The sequence below is a fragment of the Elgaria multicarinata genome, chromosome 17 (genome assembly GCF_023053635.1).
Source record: "Elgaria multicarinata webbii isolate HBS135686 ecotype San Diego chromosome 17, rElgMul1.1.pri, whole genome shotgun sequence".
Taxonomy (NCBI): Eukaryota; Metazoa; Chordata; class Lepidosauria; order Squamata; family Anguidae; genus Elgaria; species Elgaria multicarinata.
Window position 1 is genome coordinate 16530663 of NC_086187.1, and position 22616 is coordinate 16553278.

General features: G+C 44.2%; 1 protein-coding gene across 3 annotated transcripts in view; it reads right to left on the reverse strand.

Moving 5' to 3' along the window:
* The window catches only part of SNX29 (sorting nexin 29), a 235980-nt gene that overhangs the window by 70132 nt on the left and 143232 nt on the right, over positions 1–22616 (reverse strand). For all 3 annotated transcript variants that reach the window (XM_063143273.1, XM_063143272.1, XM_063143274.1), the window contains exons 17-18: positions 11828–11883; positions 10899–10980 (exon numbers count right to left, since the gene is read on the reverse strand). In XM_063143273.1, the coding sequence (XP_062999343.1) occupies positions 10899–10980; positions 11828–11883 (138 nt within the window). The remainder of the gene's footprint in view (positions 1–10898; positions 10981–11827; positions 11884–22616) is intronic.

Genomic DNA, 22616 nt, shown 5'->3' on the forward strand with positions numbered 1-22616 from the left:
GGTGGAAGAGATCATAGATATTATAAAGGATGAAGAAAGAACCCTCTCATTGCCTGGATAGATCAATTTCCTGGGTCACACTGAGAAACTATTTTAAAATGGCCCCAGGGACAGAAGCCCATGGAAGTCAAAGGAGACATCCAAGATTTTAGTAGAGCTGTGACTGGACACCACTTTGTCCACCCACCCTACCTCTCTATTTCCCCAGTTCTTACTGAATCTGAAACATCTAAAAAATCCATGGTAATGTGAATTTCAAAGCCAGTGCAATTCAATCTCTACCTTGCAGGCCAGAAAGAGTATGGTAGGAGAGAGGAACATGTCAGCCCTGCAGTGTAAATACTTCAGGTCAGGCTGTGAGATGTTTACAACAACCTTGCATTTTTTATCCAGCGGATATTGGATCCATATTGCAAGCTGGGATTTGGACTAGAGCTGAGAATGGACAATTGCACTGAAATATTATTCACTTCTTCTATCCCCACCTTGCAGGTTGGGCTGATTAGAGTAGTAGAAAGTAGGTTTGCAGACACAGAAGAAGAAAGAACATGAGAAGAAAACCATAAGGGACAAAAAAATAATAATCATGGAATGGAGTATTTTGAAAGAAGGGCATGGCTGGCTGGAACACTGAACAGGACTACTCTGCACTGAAACATTTTAATTTTAGGTCCTCACTTCTTTGGCCCTAACTGTCACTTTGTGTGCTACCCAACCACAATCATGATATGGGAATATGATTGGCATCTTTGTTTGCCACACTGTTCCATAAGGTTTTATTTATTTGGTTTGTTTCTATATTGCCCAAGAGATAACCAAGCCCAATAGCTGAACATTGCGAACAAGGTATGTACGGTACTATTATACATACTATGTGTGGTATGAGAGCCAGTGTGGTGTTGTGGCTAAGGTGTTGGGCTGGGAGTCGGGAGATCCGGGTTCTAGTCCGCACTTGGCCATGGAAACCCACTGGGTGTCTTTGGGCCAGTCACAAACTCTCAGCCCAACCTACCTCACAGGGTTGTAGTTGGGAGGATAAAATGGAGAGGAGGATGTACCCCACCTTGGGTTCATTGGAGGAAAAAACGGTGGGATATAAATGCGATGATGATGATGATGATGATATACATGCATAACCTGTAATCTACTGGAATTGAGACATGGACTTTGAAACATGCCCCATACTGGTACTGGAGCAAAATAAATATATATAATAGAATGGAATTAGAGACCCTCCTGTACTGGGCATGAATTATTAGGCTTAAAATGTGAATACTGTGTAATAGGAGTCAACATACTAAAAGAGGCTGTCAACTCATTACAGCGGAAAATACTTATGAACACCTAAAAGAAAGCCCTGACCTTAATTATCCACTGAAACACAATCATCTTCCACCTTCATGTGAGACGTAATCCCATTTTTCATAACATTTGATCCGAAACACATCTCATTATTCCTAACATTTTGATCCAAACAACACATTTGGCGTCGTTTCGGCTTAACCGAAGTGTTTTCAATTCTCTAAAAAGTTGTTTAAATGCCTAAAGAAAACAGCGGAAAGTCATCAAAGCAGAATCGCAAATGCTTAGCCTGGGAGAACCCACGGTAAAGTGTGACTCAGGCTCGCAAAGTCTTACTGAAACTAATCCCTCCTAATCCCCTTGTGTGAAAGAAGAGGAACAGCAACCGGCATATGGATATTCAGATGAAAAAGAAATTGCGCCAGAAAAGATGGTGTTGTTTTTCTCCTGGTTCATTTTCTGCACTGTGACGTTTAAGGTGCCCAGCCAGGATCTCTTCTCGATCATCCCAGAGTGCAGGACATGGAATAACAGGCTGAAGTTACAGGAAGCCAGATTCCAGCTGGACATCAGGAAAAACGTCCTGACTGTTAGAGCAGTACGACAATGGAACCAGTTACCTAGGGAGGTTGTGGGCTCCCCCACCCTAGAGGCCTTCAAGAGGCAGCTGGACAACCATCTGTCAGGGATGCTTTAGGGTGGATTCCTGCATTGAGCAGGGGGTTGGACTTGATGGCCTTATAGGCCCCTTCCAACTCTTACTATTCTATAATTCTATGACTTCATCGGTTGTGCCTGGTGTCAGTTCCGCTATTTTAGATTACCTTCTCACTTCACAGCAGGCCTCAACCGCTCGTACTTGGCTCAAACAGCAGGGCTAGCCAGGTCTTAATGAGCTCAATATGAAGAGGCCAAAATAAAACGAATAAAACAAACAAAACGCTCACCAGAAAGAAAATCTACTCATTTCCATTGGGGAGGGGTGGGCATAATGGTATCAAACTGATGACAATTTATATGTAAACGCAGCTATTGTGTTTCAAAGAGCAATAAAACATGGCGATGAGGATTAGAGGGCCATTTCCCAAGTAATAAAGATACACCAATAAAAAATAAATTAATCTTAAAAATTTGGCAGTCCAACCAGCAGGGAGAATTAAATGCCATTAAAGAGCTCTCTGGTTGCAAAAGGGAAGGGGGGATTCCATCAATTCCGCTCGTGCTTCATCCACACTGAAAATCCGCACTTCATTTTATGGACTTGGAAGTGTCCTCTTTTCATTTCTCTAATATTTTGGCTCAGTGGTTTCAACCCATTAAGCAAAACTGCGATAAGCTGTAATCCTGCGAGAAAGCCCATAAGGGCTTCATTTTGTTTTAATAAGGCATTATCCAATAATATGTAAGATGAACGCCAGCAGCATTTACTGGAAGCCTTCGGCCTCGGGTTCCAGAAAGATGCTTGCTCCCGACCAGAAGGGCAGGATCCATTTTGCTGCATTTCGGTTGCTAATCTGAAGATTTGTCTCGTACATGCTCATCAGAAGAAGAAGAACATAAGAAGAGCCCTGCTGGATCAGACCAAGGGTCCATCTAGTCCAGCACTATGTTCACACAGTGGCCAACCAGCTGTTGACTAGGGACCACCAAAGCAGGACACGGTGCTCCCATATTCCCCAGCAACTGTTGCGCACAGGCATACTGGAGGCCAGAACTATACAGACAGCCACAGACACCACTAGTCTAGTGTGTTTCTTGCCTCTGACTCCTGGCTTAGCCCTTCTGCTACAACTCATAAGAACATAAGAGGAGCCCTGCTGGATCAGACCGAGGGTCCATCTAGACCAGCATTCTGTTCACACAGTGGCCAACCAGCTGTCGACCAGGGACCCACAAGCAGGACACGAGTGGAAGAACATTTCCTCACCCATGTTCCTTGGTGTACATAGGCTTACTGCCTCTGCTACTGGAGGTAGCCCACAACTATCAGGACTAGTAGCAATTGACAGCCTTCTCCTCCAGCTGCCAACTCCCTAGATGACAGCTGCACATGGCTTAGTCTTGATACGAAGACAGATGGTTCCAAGATAGCTTTTGCCATTGATCTTGCCCTATAGCTAAGTAGGTACAAAACATGGATTTGGACAGGGAAAAACAGGAGCTACATTGTTCATTCCTGTGGCATACTTTAAGTTCCTTTGGGAATAAAAACTTGCATAATTCAAAACCCAACCCATATTCCCAGTGCAATGACAATCAACAGTTGACATTTCATGAACTGTTCCTTGTCGCATATGCCAGGGGGAGGATGACGGGGCAAAAAGGGAGGTAGAAGGATGTTGACTCCTTTACTAGCTGTAGGTACCCTCTCCAAAGGAGTCATCTGATTTTGAGGGTCCTTGCTACCACAGTGGGTTGAGTTGGGTTCTGGTTCTGCCAGGTCCAAGTCATCAATCAGGTTCTTTCGGTTATCAAGATGAAACAAGCCACTTGTGCAAAAAGGTGACAGTTCATTGATGGAACAGGGATGCAGGATATATACAGTACATGCAAATAAAGGTAGCACCTCCTTCCAGCTCAGTGAGCTCTCTTAGCTGGATCATAGAATCATAGACTAGCAGAGTTGGAAGGGGCCTACAAGGCCATCGAGTCCAACCCCCTGCTCAATGCAGGAATCCACCCTAAAGCATCCCTGACAGATGGCTGTCCAGCTGCCTCTTGAAGGCCTCTAGTGTGGGGGAGCCCACAACCTCCCTAGGTAACTGGTTCCATTGTGGCACTGCTCTAACAGTCAGGAAGTTTTTTTCTGATGTCCAGCTGGAATCTGGCTTCCTGTAACTGAGCCCATTATTCCGTGTCCTGCACTCTGGGAGGATCGAAAAGAGACCCTGGCCCTCCTCTGTGTGACAACCTTTCAAGTATTTGAAGAGTGCTCTCATGTCTCCCCTCAATCTTCTCTTCTCCAGGCTAAACATGCCCAGTTCTTTCAGTCACTCTTCATAGGGCTTTGTTTCCAGACCCCTGATCATCCTGGTTGCCCTCCTCTGAACACCCTCAGCTTGTCTGCATCCTTCTTGAAGTGTGGTGCCCAGAACTGGACACAATGCTCAAGATGAGGCCTAACCAGGGCCATGATAGATGGGAGCCGTCCCTTTGAGATACAGCAGGTTCTCCAGGCCGGTAGCGCACGCAGTTCCTCTTGAAGCGAGACCAAAGCACGAAGCCTGTGCATCGGATCTTATAGGCTCCTCTGTTCAAGAGCTGTCAGGCTGCATCCCTCTCCCCCTCTCAGAAGAAGCAGGGAGGTTCCTTCTCGCAGGTCCTCAAAGCATCTCATCTTGGGAAATTAATTGCCTTTTCTAGTGCCTCATTAAGAGTGAAAACCTCCTAGGTCATCTTGAGTTAAGACTCCATGAGAAAAAGATGATATAACTACAAGAGGCCCATCCAGGGAATGAACCCTGCTCTTGTCAGCTAAAGCCTGCTCAAATCCACTCACTGCGTTAGGCTACACAGGTCTCTTAGCAGCATTTTGGAACTCTGTGAAGTCCATATTTCTGCTCATTAACAAACTCACTTACATCCAGTCACTCCAATGTGAGTGTGTCGGGGAGGGGGAGGTTTTTCCAAACATCAAATATTAAAATGAAAGCAAAGCCCACCCATCAAATTTCTTTTGGGTTTCCCGCCACCCCCGCAAAGTTAATAATCCAACACAATCCAATTAGGATGGTGTTGTGGTTTTTTTAAATAAAAGTGATATTGGAAATGCCAAAAAAACCCACAACGTAACAGAGATGGAGACAGAACTCGGGTGCATTTTCTGATTTAACCCAAAGATTTTTAACTGCAGCAGCAGAAAACCAAGGTGAATACTCAATAGCTCTCTGAAGTAGCAGCAAGAAGAATTGGGGGGAAACGGAGGAAAATTACATTTTGACACAGCTGCAAGGCTGCATTTATGGTCCTTTAAAAATGATCTAGTTAATATAGTATATATATAGTAATCGTTTCACAGTAATGAAAAACAAACAGAACAATGGACCGTTTCAGCTTCGATGTAAGAAGCTCTCTCGTTACTTCAGCAGAGATATAATATTAATTATAAATAACGAGCTTTTATCACAACAAATCCATGTTTTAACACTAGCATAGAGATCGCAAACATGGTAATTTTGGAGGTTTCTTTTTTTAAAAAAAACCCAAACGCAAAATAATAAAAGATGATTAAAAAAATAAATAAATTACAGACCGGTAAAACAACGCTTGGAACTGTATGCAGAAGCATCAGCCGAAGGAGTGATAAATCCATTATCCAATTAAAGGGGGAAGAAGAGCACCAGACAGCGACTGCATTGGCACACAGAAGTAAGTCAGGTGTCACATTTCCCCCCGAGTCTGAGCCTAGCACCTGCAGGTTCAAGGATCCGAGGTGGTCAGCAAAAACAGGGAACAGATACAAGGCAAGATCTCAATAATCCAGGTGACGGACTACAAGGTTCCAAGGAAACACTGGGCAAGGCAATAGGGGGTCAGAGTCCAGTCCAGGTAACAGTAGGGTGAGCATATGGAAAGGAGGGCAGGGCTTCTGAGAACATAAGAAGGGCCCTTCAAGATCAGACTGAGGGTCAATCTAGTCCAGGACTCTGTTCACACTGTGGCCAACCAGCTGTCGGCCAGGGACCTACTAGCAGGACATGGTGCAAAAGCACCCTAGCACCCATCTTCCCCAGCAACTGGTGTATACAGGCTTGCTGCCTCGGATACTGGAGGTAGCACATAACCATCAGGACTAGTAGCCAGTGATAGCCTTCTCCTCCAGGAATTCATCCAACCCCCTTTTAAAGCCATCCAAATTGGGGGCCATCGCTACATCTTGTGGTAGTGAATCCCATAACTATGGGCTCTGTGAAGAAGCGTTTCCTTTTATCTGTCCTGAAACTCCCACGATTCAGCTTCATGGGATGACCCCAGGTTCTAGTATTTTGAGAGAGGGATCTTTAACAGTTGTACGGAAAAGGGAATTTCAGCAGATGTCATCTGTCGGCATGCAGCACCTGGAGAAATTCCCTCTTCATCACAACAGTTAAAGCTGCAGAAGCCCTGCCTTCACTAGAGTGATGGGATACACAAGAGGGCAGGGCTCTTGCAGCTTTTAACCGTTGTGATGAAGATGGAATTTTGCCAGGTGCTGCATGCCTACAAATGACCCCTGCTGAAATTCCCTGTTCTGTACAACTGTTAAAGATACAGGATCCCGGTCCTCCTTTCCATATGGTCACCCTACCTGATGCAGACAAGAAGCAGGCAGAAGGAGAGTCAGAGTTCAACCCAGACATACACACACCAGGAATCGGTCAAAACAGCAGTGAAGGCAAGGGAAGCTGGGTCTAGGTAGGTCTGCTTGACATTTTCCCCCCAGCTACTCTAGCGTTAGACTGCTGTTTTTATGCAGAGCTTCTCCGAGTCACACCTAAGCTGCGAGCTCTTCGTGACTGCAGCTGAAAAGATCCTCCTTGTGAGTAAGCCTCCTATGTGCAAGGAGACCCTTTCTCACAAGGAGGCCTCTAGTTCACTCTGTGTGCCTGTCTTTTCAGGCGGCATCTCTCCAGAGGGCTGGGATTTTTCTCCACCTCACACACAGAGATGTATATGCAGGTCTGTGTCTGTGTGTGCAGATCCGTATTGCATAGAAAACTAAAGTATACTATTTACAGAGTCCAAGACACACGGATTGCCAGCCAAATCTGGAAATGGGCCATTTTTACACTTCTTCCATATAAGGATACTTCAAAATAATGAAGCTACTTCCCGCATAACCCAGAGAATTGAAATTTGGTGCGGACGAGGCTCAGGACACACTTAGTTTGGTACACAGATAGTCCAGAACTACTGCTAGATAGCTTTGGAAGGACGATCCGTCATCTGCTCTCCGTGCCTTCAGCACAGATTACTTACGCACAAAATTATGTTGCTCCTTTTTAGGAACTCATACTTAAATACAGAGTTGATAGTCAGAGTGGGCCTGGATGATACTTAACTGATCCTATTTTTGTCTCTCCAGGCATTCAATGGGGTTGTACTCACCCTCCTCTATCATTTAATTTATATGTTAATTATGTAGTTAAAAAGCTGCAAGGGAGTTCCTTTTTGTAATTTTTATTTTTGCAGTTAGCCTCACGGACAAGAAATTAACAGTTCTATTATACACGGATGACATGTTCTCGGTTTCCCAAAATCAAAGACGCCTTAGGCGCCTTTTGCAGAATTGCAAAGTAGATGTTGCTATCCAGCGCAATCTGGCTGAAGAACAAGGGTGAAGAGAGTTGCACCATGCTACAGCGATGCTAAGAAAAAGGTTGCAATTCTTCTCTCGTGGAGGTGCTTAAACGGAGGAGAGCTTTTCACAGCAGGGATAGGTAATTTAGTGCTCCTCAGGTGTTTTGGACTCCAACCTCCATAAGACCCGGCCAACGTGGATAATGATCAAGGATGGTGGGAATCCAAAATATCTGCAGGGCACCATTCTGTAGTCCAAAACATCTGAAGGGCACCATTTTGCCTCCCTCTGCTTTATAGCCTCCATTTTTCAATGAATGGTACTGATGCGTTGCTGTGCTAAAGTAGGCCACTGTCTGAGATTTTATACTGTGGTTCTTGCACAGTACTGGTGCCAGGAGTTGGCAACACTGGGCACATGCTCAGTCCAACATCCAGTAAGGGGCCTACTGCCAATCCCTGGATCTTCAAGATCTTGCTGTTCCTTCTCCTTGCGATTGGTTTCCTACTCCAAGCAAGAAGACCTGTTCATCCAGGGTATAATCATGAGCAAAGGTCTACTCATGAGGAGGAAGACCCAGTTGAAGCTACTGTCAAGGCAGACCCAGCTGCAACCAGTGAATCGGCAACAGCCAGTGTATGAGCTTTCAGTATTCCCCAGACTTTTTCTGGGTTCACAGATCCCATAGAGCTATTTTGCCCCAGCTACAACACCATCTTGTCTTGCTTCTTAGGTACCAGATCCAGACGGATCAGAACCATGTCAGTGCTATGTAAACTAAACGTTTCTAGTACTTCTCGGTTCGCTGCAGCCAAACATCTAAATTAGCCCACGCTGATTAGATAAACTCACATCCCGATTGACAGTCACTCTCTTCCCATCAATAACATCCTGGCCTATAAAGAAAATAGTAAAAACTTATACCATAGCTAATGTAAGCTCACCCCATAGCAATTACTGTGTAAACACACATCCCTCAAGTAATCTTTCAGAGAGGCTTTATACTCCCAATAATTTATCAATGCTTGATATGTCAACAGCTGCCCACTGCAGGGGACTATTAGATTTACTGTGGCGTCTGTGAACGGGATTTGTGGAGGAGGGAAAACCTGACCAAGAAGCAAATGAGAATATAAACAGAGATACGTCCGCAAGAATCATTTTGTCGTGGCAGGAACATAATAGGCTGCTGGTAACTATCACCATCTAGAGGTGAGATGCAAATGGAACTTTTAAGTATTTCTTCAAGAACTTCCGCATGGAGTTTGGACACATCGCAGATAAGCTAACACAAACACAAATTCCTACATGGCTTGGTACGAGATACCCTTGGACCCTGGAGGATTAAATGGAATGCAGGGTTAGAAACTAAACCGAAGCCCTCCCATGGAGAAGCAGCCTTGAAAACTGGGAAGCCATCTAAACAGAGACCTCAGGCTGTGGTTTAATAGGCAAAAGATCTTTTATGGGGCATGCTGGACACCAGAACGATTCAAATTCCTGGGTATCTCACAGGATGATAAGTGTTGGAGGTGTAACAATCCGTATGCTTATCTAGTGTATATATTACAGAGTGATGTTACAGATGTGCAAATCACAAAAATGTGGGATGCGCAAATTGGGAAAATGCAGGATGTGAAAATTGGCAAGCGTGGGGATGTGCGAATCGGCAAATCTCGGGATGTGCGAATCGGCAAATCTCGGGATGTGCGAATCGGCAAATCTTGAGAATCATAGAATAGTAGAGTTGGAAAGGGCCTCTAAGGCCATCAAGTCCAACCCCCCTGCTCAATGCAGGAATCTGCCTTAAAGCATCCCTGACAGATGGCTGTCCAGCTGCCTCTTGAATGCCTCTAGTGTGGGAGAGCCCACAGCCTCCCCAGGTCATTGGTTCCATTGTCGTACCACTCTAACCGTCAGGAAGTTTTTCCTGATGTCCAGCCAGAATCTGTAACTTGAGCCCATGATTCCGTGTCCTGCACTCTGGCATGAGATCCTGGCCCTCCTCTACGTAACAACCTTTCAAGTACTTGAAGAGTGCTATCCTGTCTCCCCACTCAGTCTTCTCTTGCCATGTTTCGCTGACTGCATAGGGATCCGATTTGATTAGAAACTCAAACATGAATGGGAAGTATTCCGTGTGTGAAAATCCTGGACTCTTCTCACCTCCGATTTACATAAGCGTAATTGTTCACTGAGAAGATCCTAAAAATAAAGCCCTTGCCGTAATGCGTGGGAGGGGAAAGAACCACATTCCGCCCAAATTGCTCCCTGGAGTTTTCCGACAGGAGTGGTGTATTAATAGTACTACTTAAGGAACTTTTAAAATTAAAAAAAAGTCAACGTGGCTATGGTCCCTAGGACTATTTTCTTACATACTTACATATGACATATAGGGAAAGACAAATCTCTCTGCTTCAATTTCTACAAAGTCCCATTTTTTTTAAGCACTAGTTCACTCCATCCCATTTCTGCACCAGTTCGCAAATTTGTTGGTAAAACACCCGCTCAAAAATTTGCACACATTTATCGTCAGTAGTACACAGTTTCTCATGATAAATGCCTTTTTGCAAACAATTTCCACTAACATGGGCGTAGTTGTATGCATTTTTCTGTGAGCCCCTGCCAAAGTAAGTGAGGCAGGTGGCTACCAGGAGTAGGGCCTTCTCTGCTGTGGCACCCCGGCTGTGGAATGAGCTCCCTAAGGAGGTTCGCTTGGCACCTACCTTATATGCTTTTAGACACCTTTTTATTCTCCCAGTATTTTAAAAGTCTATAAATTAATTTTAACTTTGCTGTTTTAAATTTGTAATTTAAATTTGTATTTTTGCATTGCTGCTGTTTTTATCTTGGTTGTGCTTTTATATTGTATTTTATATTATGGTTTTATATTGTTGTTTTATACTTTGAATGGTCTTAATTTTTGTGAACCGCCCAGAGAGCTTCGGCTATTGGGCGGTATAGAAATGCAATAAATAAATAAATAAATAAATAAATAAATAAATAAATAAATAAATTTTTGATCAGGGAAGCATGAAAGCCAAAAGATAATTGAGTTCCGGTTTGCTTATCAGATTAGGAAGAGCAAATTACGTTGGTTTATATCAAAACGCGGACTAAACACATTTCTCCCCCATCGCTACATAGCATTGCAATATACACGATCAAAGGGTCGGCAATGGAATTTAAGCCATTACAACCCATCCCAGGTTTGTGCAATACTCTAGATGTACAAAAAAAGAATAATTGAAGCATTTGACAGAACTCACCCACCACCACCCTCCAACAGATTATCCCTTTAAATCGCCAAACCTACCTGGTAAACATGAAATGCATTAGCTGCTTTTCCACGGAGAAAGACCGAGGGAATCCAGACGTTTATGAGAGCTCGATTTGATCTGAATAAGAAGAGACATATTTAAAACACAGTGCTCTCTGCACGCACGCGAGAACGAAGAAATAATCCAGAAAGAGGACCCCACTGTACTAGTTAACAAAATGCCCAAAAGGAATACTTAGGATAACGTTCACAGCAAAGTGTACGGGGTTTATACTACAGCAGTGGTTCCCAAAGTGGGCGGTACTGCCCCCTTGGGGGCGGTGGGATTGCATAGGGGGGCGCTAAGAGGCAAAGGGGTGGCAGGGGGGCGCTCAAGGTGGCCTTTTCCGAGAAACGCCTCTCCAGAAGGTCTTAAAACCCAGGGACATTTTTATGGGAGAAGGTAGTTTGGTCCCAAGACATATAGGGGAAGAAACCACACGTGTATTAATACCGTTTAAGAAGAGTCCTTTTAACGGTGAATTGAAGTGTTTCAAAAGCACCAAAACACTAATGAAGAGACATACCCTGCTTGGTGTGCCCCGCCACGCCAGCTGCAAAACAGAGGCGTTCGCTCTCTTTTCCCTCCCTCCCTCGGCAAGCCTGCGACAGGTACTTCGGATTTTGAATAAATATTCAATTAATTGTTACTGTTTTGAATTTTATTGTTATTATCTTCCTTAGTGGGTCATTGAAAACCGCTATTCTGAATAATGTTTTTTATAGGGTAGGGTAGGGGGCACTGGGCATGAGTTTGTGGAACCAAGGGGACGGTAACCTGAAAAAGTTTGGAAACCACTACAGGACAGGGAATGTGCTCTCAGATTTAAAAAAACCACTTCGTGATGATTTGTCATTGGGTCCCCCTTCCCCTTGAATCCACTGCAAAAATGACACGTCAAATCACAAACTTTCTACCAACTTACATTTCAAAATCTGACAAACTCTGGTCTTCAGATGTTTGGCTCAGATCACCAGGAACCTGCCGTTGAAAGGAGAGGGGTCGGGGAAATACGTTTACACAATGGTTTGTTTTTTACTTATTTCTTTCTTATTATCATCATTGTCACCGATTCTGGCCCGCTTGCATTGGCTGCCTATACGTTTCCGAGCCCAATTCAAGGTGCTGGTTTTAACCTATAAAGCTCTACATGGCTTGGGACCACAATACCTGATGGAACGCCTCTCCCGACATGAACCTACCCACTCACTGCGCTCAACATCTAAGGTCCTCCTCCGAGTGCCTACTCCAATGGAAGCTCGGAGGGTGGCAACAAGGGAGAGGGCCTTTTCGGTGGTGGCCCCCAATTATGGAATGATCTCCCTGATGAGGCTCGCCTGGCTCCAACACTGTTATCTTTTAGGCACCAGGTCAAGACTTTTCTCTTCTCCCGGGCATTAACAGCATTTAACAACGCTAAGTTTGTTTTCTAACGGATCCCAGAACTGTTGTTTTTTAAATGGATACTGATGTTTTTATACTGTTGTTTTTATGTTTCTGATGGTTTTTAAATTTTGTGTACTTTTTAACGTTTACTTCTTAACCTTTGTGAACTGCCCAGAGAGCTTTGGCTGTGGGGCGGTATATAAATGTAATAAATAAATAAAGAAATATAATTGTCGTCGTCATCATCATTTATAACCCGCTTCCCACCCCCTGCCAGGAACCCAAGGCAGCTTATACGGACAACCTCCTCCTTACAATGCTTTTGAACAGGCTTGGAATCAAATGCACATCACCCTACCTGTGGGACTAGCCACCTACCTTCCAGCAAACGGTGTCAAACTTCTCCAGAAGCGTGGCCCAGACTGCTATTTAAAACCAGCCAGTCCAGGGCCTGTGGCAGTAGGAAGGCTAAACTAGGGTGACCATATGGAAAGGAGGACAGGGCTCCTGTATCTTTAACAGTTGTGCAGAAAAGGGAATTTCAGCAGGTGTCATTTGCATGCATGCAGCACCTGGTGAAATGCCCTCTTCATCACAACAGTTAAAGCTGCAGGAGCCTTGCCCTCTTTTGTATCTGGTCACTCTACTATAGTGCCTGCAGCTTTTTAACTGTTGTGATGAAGAGGGCATTTCACCAGGTGCTGCATGCATGCAAACGACAAGCCGAAGGCAGGGGTGGAACCAAAGATAATCTTGCAAAATATTATTTGTATAGAAAAGGATTTAATGAAGGTAGCCTATGCGTTTCGGATAAAAAACGTTCTTTTTCAGGGCTATTCAAAAAGGTTTTTACAGTTGTCTGCTCAAGACAAGGTTATCCTTGGTTCAGCCCCTGCCTTTGGCTTGTTTTCTCCCTCCCTCATGGGGTTGCGTGCAAATGACACCTGCTGAAATGCCCTTTTCTACACAACTGTTAAAGCCGGTGCCAGACTATTTTGCGCCCTAGGCAAGGTGAGCTAATTTCACCACCACCACCCCAAAAAAATGCCAACTTTGATTTTTAAGAACAGATGTTTCCTGGAAAAAATAAGAAGCACAAAACTTGAAACTGCTAAATTTATTTTAAAGTGCAAGAAATACGTCATGCCAATTATAGCAAACAAATTGGAAAGGAATGTCTATGGGTCTAAAATGCATTATTTAATAGGGATATCACCTCCAAATCACCCCCCCAACTCACACACGCGTGCAAAATCACTCACTCCAAACAAACACACGCATGAACACATGCATTCACTCAAAGACCCCATGCACCCCATTCACCCATACTCTCTCTCTCTCTCTCTCTCTCTCTCCCTCTTCCGGGCACCTTCCGGAAGTCCAAACGTGGAGCCGCCCCACCCACACCCCAGCATCCCTGGCTTCGCTTCGGCTGGGCGAGCGCGGGGCGCCATCTCGCCCACCCAGGCCCAGCTGAAACCTCGGGCCGGGCTGGCTCACAGCCAACGCGTGTGAGTGCTGCGCTGCGCCCAGCGCCCCTCTTAGCTTGGCGCTCTAGGCGGCCGCCTGAGCGGCCTCTATGGTAGCACCGGCCCTGGATACAAGAGCCCTGTCCTCCTTTTCATAGGGTCACCCTAGAATAAACTTTGTGCTAAAAACTGGGGTGAGTCTTGGGCTTTAAGGGCCATTTCCAATCGGCATTGTGGGAAATCACGGCCTCCTGAGCGACGCGGACTGTTTTAGCACTTAACGCTTTTAGCTCGATTTTTGCTGCTTTTATCGTTTAAAATCAGAAAGCGACCACTGAAAATGACTGAAGACATTTCAGCAATGTGTGGACGGGATTTGAAAAAGTTAACTCTCTCGATAAGCTGAGGTTTGGTGCATGTTGCTAGCCACTGTAGAAGTGGGTGGCTTCCCCCCCCACCTCAGTACTGGGATAAAGGCAGGGAAATAATAATAATAATAATAATAATAATAATAATAATAATAATAATAATAATAATAATTTTTTTAAGGCAACTAAATAACAAAATATTCCGCTAGGATCAAACATCTGATTAACTCCTATGACAAATTCCAGCCACAGTAACCAAAGAAGCAAGGACCCCATTCTGTTTCACAGCATATGTGATTAGGTTTAATTGTCCTCCCAATTTTTAAAAGAATTATATGCAATGCTTTAAAAAAAAAATGTACCAGCCATGTATTCCGCATGCGTAATACACTTCAAAGTAAGCATTGTCACATTCCAGACGCCAGTAACTCTAGTACCAGCTGACCTTTAAAGCTGTGTCCTTTAAAATCCAGGATCGTCTGCTGTAATTATTCCCCCATTATCTCAGCCATCAAGCTTGCTGATGGTTTTACTTAGAGGAATTTCGGGTTAGAGAGCTGGAGGAATTATTCATGAAGCATCTAATCTTCGGAGGAGACATTTACATCATTGTGGTTGGTACTAATGCAGTGGGTAAGAGCGCAATCTTCCTTAGAGTATTGACAGTTGTGGCAGAAGGTAAATCGGGACCTACCGGTAGATCGCCTAGGGTTTCCCAACTGCTAATTGTTTAAAGACATCGAGAACAAGACGATGGCACACACACACTCTTCAAAATTAGGCTGCTGAAATGGAGAGTGTGGAGGAGCAACCAGGAGTGGACACTTGTATGAAAGGACTATGAGCCCTGTTCAGTTCAGTTCTGGTTCTGAAAACCAGAACTAGCCACGTACCTGCCAGCAAACGGTGGATTTCCGAGCCTGGGCAGTTTCCCAGGCTCGGAAATTATAGGAGGAATCCTGTTTTCTCATTCTAATTGTATGTCTTTTGCACCTGACTTTGATTGTTGAATCTTATAGTTCTAATTTATTTTATTTATTTCTTACATTTATATACCACCCCATAGCCGAAGCTCTCTGGGAGGTTTACAAAAGTTAAAAACAGTGAACATTTAAAAGTATACAAAATTTAAAACTATTAAAAACATAAAAACAACATTATCCATTTAAAAACAACAGTTCTGGGGTTTTTCTCATCATCATCATCATCATCTTCTTCTTCTTTAATTGGATTTCTTAGGGAGCGATCCTAGGTCCTCTAGGCAGCGTCTGGGAGACAAGGGATTTTTTTCGTTTCTGCAGTCTGAAGGCGGAACCAGCACTCTGATGTAGGAGGGCAGAAACTGAGCTCCCCTCCCCCATCGTAGCCAGCTCGGTTCTCTCTGTGCCAGCTACATCTCCACACTTAGAAAATGGGGCGGTCCTGGGGGCAGGGGAGGGAAGAGACTGGGGAAACTACCTTACATAGCTTCCTATGCATGCCCTGGCCTCCTTCCCTCCCCGTCCCTGCCGCCTCCGCTAGACGGGCAAAATCGCCCATCCAGCCAAAACGCAGGCCTCCATCCTCCGGCTGCATTGCATTGGGTACTCAGCCACCTCCAAGACCGGAGTGTGCCCTTAGTCACCTTCCTCTTTAAAAAAAGACTCAAGGTGGCATTCAACAAGAATAAACCATACACAATTGAAAACAGCTAAAAACCATTTCCATTATGATGCTCTGATCCCGTAAACAACTAACATGTTAATAAGAACCAAACAATTCAACTGATGCATTAAAAAGCCCACCACAGGGCCATCGCGTGCCTGGGAACAACGGAAAGTCTTAACCTGGAACCAAAAAGATAACCATGTCGGCAGCACGCAGGCCTTGCTGGGAAGAACATTCCACAGTCAGGGGGCCACCACCGAAAAGGTAAAAAAAATATGTTGATCTGGTAAAGGCGAGGTCTGCCCACCTCTGGTTCAATTTATCTCCTTTCAAGGCCTAACCCTCCATGACCCTGTGGGATGCGAGGAAGGGGACAGTGGAAGAGTTGCATGATTGTAAGCTGCCTTGAGTATCATTTATCTTGGTAGAAATGCAGGTTACAAATAAGAGAAATAAATAGATGAAGTGGGGCGTGGGTACCATTGTGGGTACCATTGTGGGTACCATTTTACACACACCATTCTTATTATCTCTCTTCTCTTAGAATCATAGAATCATAGAATAGCAGAGTTGGAAGGGGTCTACAAAGCCATCTAGTCCAACCCCCTGCTCAATGCAGGAATCCACCCTAAAGCATCCCTGACAGATGGTTGTCCAGCTGCCTCTTGAAGGCCTCTAGTGTGGGAGAGCCCACAACCTCCCTAGGTAACTGGTTCCATTGTTGCACTGCTCTAACAGTCAGGAAGTTTTTCCTGATGTCCAGCCAGAATCTGGCTTCCTTTAACATGAGCCCGTTATTCCGTGTCCTTGATGCCCCCCCCCCCAAAGCATCACAGACAGTTGCATCACCGACAGCACACACAATTTCAATACTTAGAACAAAGTGCAGGGAAAACCATACAATTTCCGAGGCTATTTTTCTGTTTAAACTTAGCTTGAATTTTAACACATTAAAATAATAATAACAGCCTAGCCCTACCACACAAATTGGCTTTTAAGAGCCAGCGAGAGTCAAATAACTCTCTTTAAATGCCAATAAAAACAACACACAGCCTTTCCGTTCGAACACAGATGACGTCCCATTTCAAACAGCAGTGAAGACAGAGCCATTCAGCATTTCTCAGGTGAAAATAGGGGTACTCCGGTGCACTTAGAACACCCTTTCAAATGTCTGCACTTTCCTTTAAAAAAATAAAATAAAAGATTGCCATTTATAGATGGACTACAAGTTCTCATCTTAGAAGTATATATGTTAGGAGCAATGAGAGTTAAAAGGCTACTATGTGCCACAGTTCGCCATTGTGCACATTCACTAAGGTTCATAGAGAATGTGCACATCATTTGTCCATGAAGAAGGAACTGTGCACATTTCCTGATCAATATTATTTATTTATTGTTGCATTTATATCCCGCCTTTTTTTCTCCAAGGAACCCAAGGCGGCGTACATAATCCTCCTCCTCCTCTCCATGCTATCTTCACAACAACAACCCTGTGAGGTGGGTTGGGCTGAGAGTCTGTGACTGGCCCAAAGCCACCCAGTGAGCTTTCCATGGCCGAGTGGGGACTAGAACCCGGATCTCCCAACTCCCAGTCCAACACTTTAGCCACTACACCACACTGGCTCTCTAATACTCTCCAAACCTAAGGGCACATGTATAACTCAGCAGTTTTGTTTTTTTTAGTATTGTTTGTTTGTTTGTTTGACATTTTCCAGACTTTGTGCTTAACCTCCAAAGGTCCTCTTAGAATGTACGTATTCCACTGCATTATGTGAATATTTTAGGAATGTGTCTAATTGTTAAGACAAGCTGGAGAATAGGCTATATTTATTATATTTATTTATTTATTTATTTATTTATTACATTTATATCCCGCCTTTTTTCCTCCAAGGAAACCAAGGCGGCATACATAATCCGCCTCCCCTCCATGTTATCCTCACAACAATAACCCTGTGAGGTAGAATCATAGAATCATAGAACAGCAGAGTTGTAAGGGGCCTACAAGGCCATCGAGTCCAACCCCCTGCTCAATGCAGGAATCCACCCTAAAGCATCCCTGACAGATGGTTGTCCAGCTGCTTCTTGAATGCCTCTAGTGTGGGAGAGCCCACAACCTCCCTAGGTAACTGGCTCCATTGTTGTACTGCTCTAACAGTCAGAAAGTTTTTCCTGATGTCCAGTCAGAATCTGGCTTCCTTTAACTTGATCCCGTTATTCCGTGTCCTGCACTCTGGGAGGATCAAGAAGAGATCCTGGCCCTCCTCTGTGTGACAACCTTTTAAGTATTTGAAGAGCGCTATCATGTCTCCCCCAACCCAGTAGGTTGGGCTGAGAGTCTGTGACTGGCCCAAAGTCACCCAATGGGTTTCCATGGCCGAGTGGGGACTAGAACCCGGATCTCCTGACTCCCAGTCCAACACCTTAGCCACTACACCACACTGGCTCTCCTATGCTATATTGACAGAATTGTGTGTACACCACCGAGTGAATATGCACATTCTCTGGTCAATATGAATACACACCCACCTCCACCCCTGAAACATGCCCTGGTTTCTATCTCTAGCTGCTGCATTGTTTTCAAGGTTCTGGGACTGGATGTAGGCCGGCCAGCCAGCCATTTTCCTCCCTCTCCCATAATACTAGTACCCTGTTGTGCCTCCGTTTGGGATAGAGGAGGAAAGCTGAACAGCTGAACTTGAGAGAGTTTGGGGAGGAGCCCCTCACAGGAGGTAGCTGCAGTCCAACACAGCTGGCCTCATTCAGGCATCAGCAACACAATATAAGGAAAGCCGTAGATGCTGGGGGTTTGCTGGAAGCAATTGTCGTCTTTGGTGTTCTGACGCAGTCACATACCCGCCAGATCCTTGATCTTGTTTGGACTATATCTGACCCTGGAAAGACCTCAACTATTCCTCTGCGTCTTCCTGAAACAAGTATTGTTTACCTTGGCTCCCAACAGATACATCGACGATTCTAGCCGCTGCTTATCTCGCAACTCCTGTGATTTACAACCAACCCAATGCGGTCATCCCATGAACACAGATTACCTCTGTGTAGACGGAGCCCGTTTCCACACCTCCCTTTTTCCCCTGGATCGTCCCTGGATGGTTCCTGTGCATCGAAATGACCTAAGGGGATCCTAGGAGCAGGCAGGGACGATCCCTCCATTTTCTTGGGATAACCCTTAGGTGTAGGAAGGTCCTGAGCTCAATACTTATGGAATGCTGACCTGATTTTTTCTTCATCTTCAATTCCCATCCCTTTTTCCTGTGTGTTGTGTCTTTTTAGATTGTAAGCCTGTGGGCAGGGATTGTGGGTTGTTGTTGTTTTTATGATGATGATGATGATGATGATGATGATAAGAAGCTACTGTTTGTAAACTGGGGGGATGGAATGGAATATCAATACAAAGGTAACATATTTACATAAATTAACTCTATCTGAGCTCGTATAAAATAAACTTGAAATTCACAAGTAAAATTTACACGATCCTTTATCAAATTATATAAACTCACTGTTCGGAATCTCCCTCACAAGGCCCCGCATCTTCCTTTTAAGAATCCACGCCCCCAGCACCAATTACTATAGATAGAAAGCAAGCAGTCTTTGCAGTTAGAGATCTATCTTGCCCGCCAAGTAGATAGATTACAGTCTCACAGACAGACCTCCCTGAGTACCTCTCCAAGTATCTGACCCAAATATTGTTCCCTCAGCACATTATACAAAGAACAACGTACAATAATATGTACAAGATATCCCTCCTGTTTTAAGCCGCAAAGACAGGTGCGCTCGGAATAGGGCCTGTTCCTGTCTCTTCCTTCTAACTTAGCTGAAGTTATCAGGTTTAAGTGAGCTTTAGTAAAAGTCATTGTATGGTTAAACTGTGGAATTCACTACCACAAGATGTGGTGATGGCCACCAATTTGGATGGCTTTAAAAGGGGGTTGGATAAATTCCTGGAGGAGAAGGCTATCAATGGCTACTAGCCCTGATGGCCGTGTGCTGTCTTCAGTGTCAGAGGAGGTAAGCCTGTGTGTACCAGTTGCTGGGGAACATGGGTGGGAGGGTGCTGTGGCACCATGTCCTGCTTGTGGGTCCCTGACCGACAGCTGGTTGGTCACTGTGTGAACCGAATGCTGGACTAGATGGACCCTTGGTCTGATCCAGCACGGCTCTTCTTATAGTCTTATGTATCTCCAAGTCTCTTCAAACCCTTGAAATAACAAGGTAGAACAATGGCAGCATATGGGAAATGCCTATACAAAGATGCAAAAACTATTCAGAAATACATGAATCTGTATTTAAACCTTTCAAACACTGTGCTTTGCTGTGCTTATCTCAGGTTTTTCTTAGTTTACTTATGCCGCCTATGTACATGTGTAATGGGGACAAATATCTTTTCCTTATGATTTTTTTTTATAGTACTACTACTATTTCTTTTTTAATTGTAGCAAGCCATCTTAGGCAAAATGTTTTCGAAAGGGGAAGAGGATATATTTGAATAACATCTGCAACAGGGACCGCTCCAATACATTCTGCAACAGATGCAATCGGACATTAAAGTCATCCATTGAAAAACCAACATCTCATTTCCCATTATTGTACCTCAATTTCACCCCCCTGTAGGGGAACATTTATAAGTAGCAGCAATCACAAAGGAACTACAGGGAGATATAACTTATGGTAACATTTCCCAGTGTACCTTCCTTGAGATTAACGGAGAAGTCGTTTGCGAGCATTCATTAAGCTAATCTTCGGTGTGATTTCTAGATGTACGCATTCTGTTCTGTGCAACAGCTTGAATGGTGATGGAAAGGGACCCAAAATCACATTGATAAAGAAAAAAACCCTCTGCTTTAAAAGATACGCTGATGGGGCTCAACAATGCAAAATGACAATCTACTGATCCACTAAAAGATTAAATAAATATGGATTTGCTACCAAATTTGTGAATACGGAAATTGTGGGACTTAACAGGCTGGAAGACTGAGCTGAAACTAACAAGATGGAATTCAACAGACGTAAGTGTAACATCTTGCACTGAGCTAGAAAAAAATATGGAAGGCACGAGTATAGTATGGCAACATTTTGAGAACTCTTCATGTCATTATGGTCTAAGATGGGAACTTGATTTCAATAATACTTGCAAATATTTTCCCTTGTTTTCATTGGTTTTTGTTTGTTGTTGAGCTGCCTTACTCCAGCTGCTTCCCTCCAGATGTGCTAGACTACAACTCCTAGCTGTCTGGGAACTGCTAGGAGTTGTAGTCCAACACATTTGGAGACAGCCAGGCTGGGGAAGGCTAATTTAGAGGGGAGTGACTCATCAGAAACTATGAAATAGCATATTACTCACAAAGGGAACACATGCCACTCACAACTTCAGGAACATTCCCTTGCCTTTTACACTAACTGGGATAGAATGTCTGGTGAACCACTTTAGATCACCCGTTGCTATCAGGGAATCCAAAGGCAGCTATCCGCCAGCTACCGCCTTTCCTGGACAGGGACAACCTAGCCACAGTAGTGCATGCAATGGTAACTTCCCAATTAGACTACTGCAATGCACTCTACGTGGGGCTGCCCTTGAAGACGACGCGGAAGTTGCAGCTAGTGCAAAATGCAGCAGCTAGACTGCTGACGGGTACATCTTACAGAGACCATATAATAACACCAGTCTTAAAGGAACTGCACTGGCTGCCTATACGCTTCCGGTCGGAATTCAAGGTGTTGGTAATGGCGTTTAAAGCCCTAAACGGCTTGGGACCTCGATACTTGAGAGAGTGCCTCTCCTTATATATGCCTGCCCGAGACCTCAGATCTGTTGGAGGAGCCCTTCTCCGCATCCCACCAATGCAACATATACGCTATGATGGGACAAGGGAGAGGGCTTTCTCTGTGGTGGCACCCTGACTGTGGAATGCCCTCCCTTTGGAGGCCCGATTTACACCAACATTGATTGCATTTCGACACCAAGTAAAAACATGGCTTTTTAACAAAGCCTTTGATGGTTAAACTCACTGGCACATTGTTTTAGCTACTTTTACTGCTTTTAAATTATATATTGTTTTAACTTGGATCATGGTTTAATTTGTTTTTAACTGTGCATATTTATTATTATTATTTATTTATTTATATAGCACCATCAATGTACATGGTTTTATACTGTATTGTTTTATACTGTAGGTTTTTATCTGTACGTCGCTCTGAGATCTTAATGATATACGGCGGGATATAAATGTTTTAATAAATAAATAAAGGCAGTCCATTTTCTTTAAAGTCAATCTTAAAAACAGGACAGCCACCCAGGAACAGTTAAGACAGAGAGGAGTTAAGTGGAGGGCGGCGAGACCACTACTGTAAATTTGATCCTGTTTAACTTCAGGACCTATGCCAAATGGGTCCGAAACACACTGGTGGGTAACCACTGCTAATCCAAACAGACAGACATCACCACAGACTAACTTGTAAATAGGAATTTTACTTTTAGAAAATTACAAAATTAAAAGTAGAATCATAGAATTATTATTATTATTATTATTAATTACATTTATATACCGCCCCATAGCCAAAGCTCTCTGAGCGGTTTACAAAAGAATAGTAGAGTTGGAAGTGGCCTGAAACCCCCTGTTTAATGCAGGAATCCATCCTAAAGCATCCCTGGCAGATGGCTGTCCAGCTGCCTCTTGAAGGCCTCTAGTGGGGGAGAGCCCACCACCACCCTAGGTCATTGGTTCCATTGTCACACCGCTCTAACAGTCAGGAAGTTTTTCCTGATGTCCAGCTGGAATCTGGCTTCCTGTAACTTGAGTCCATGATTCCATGTCCTGCACTCTGGGATGAT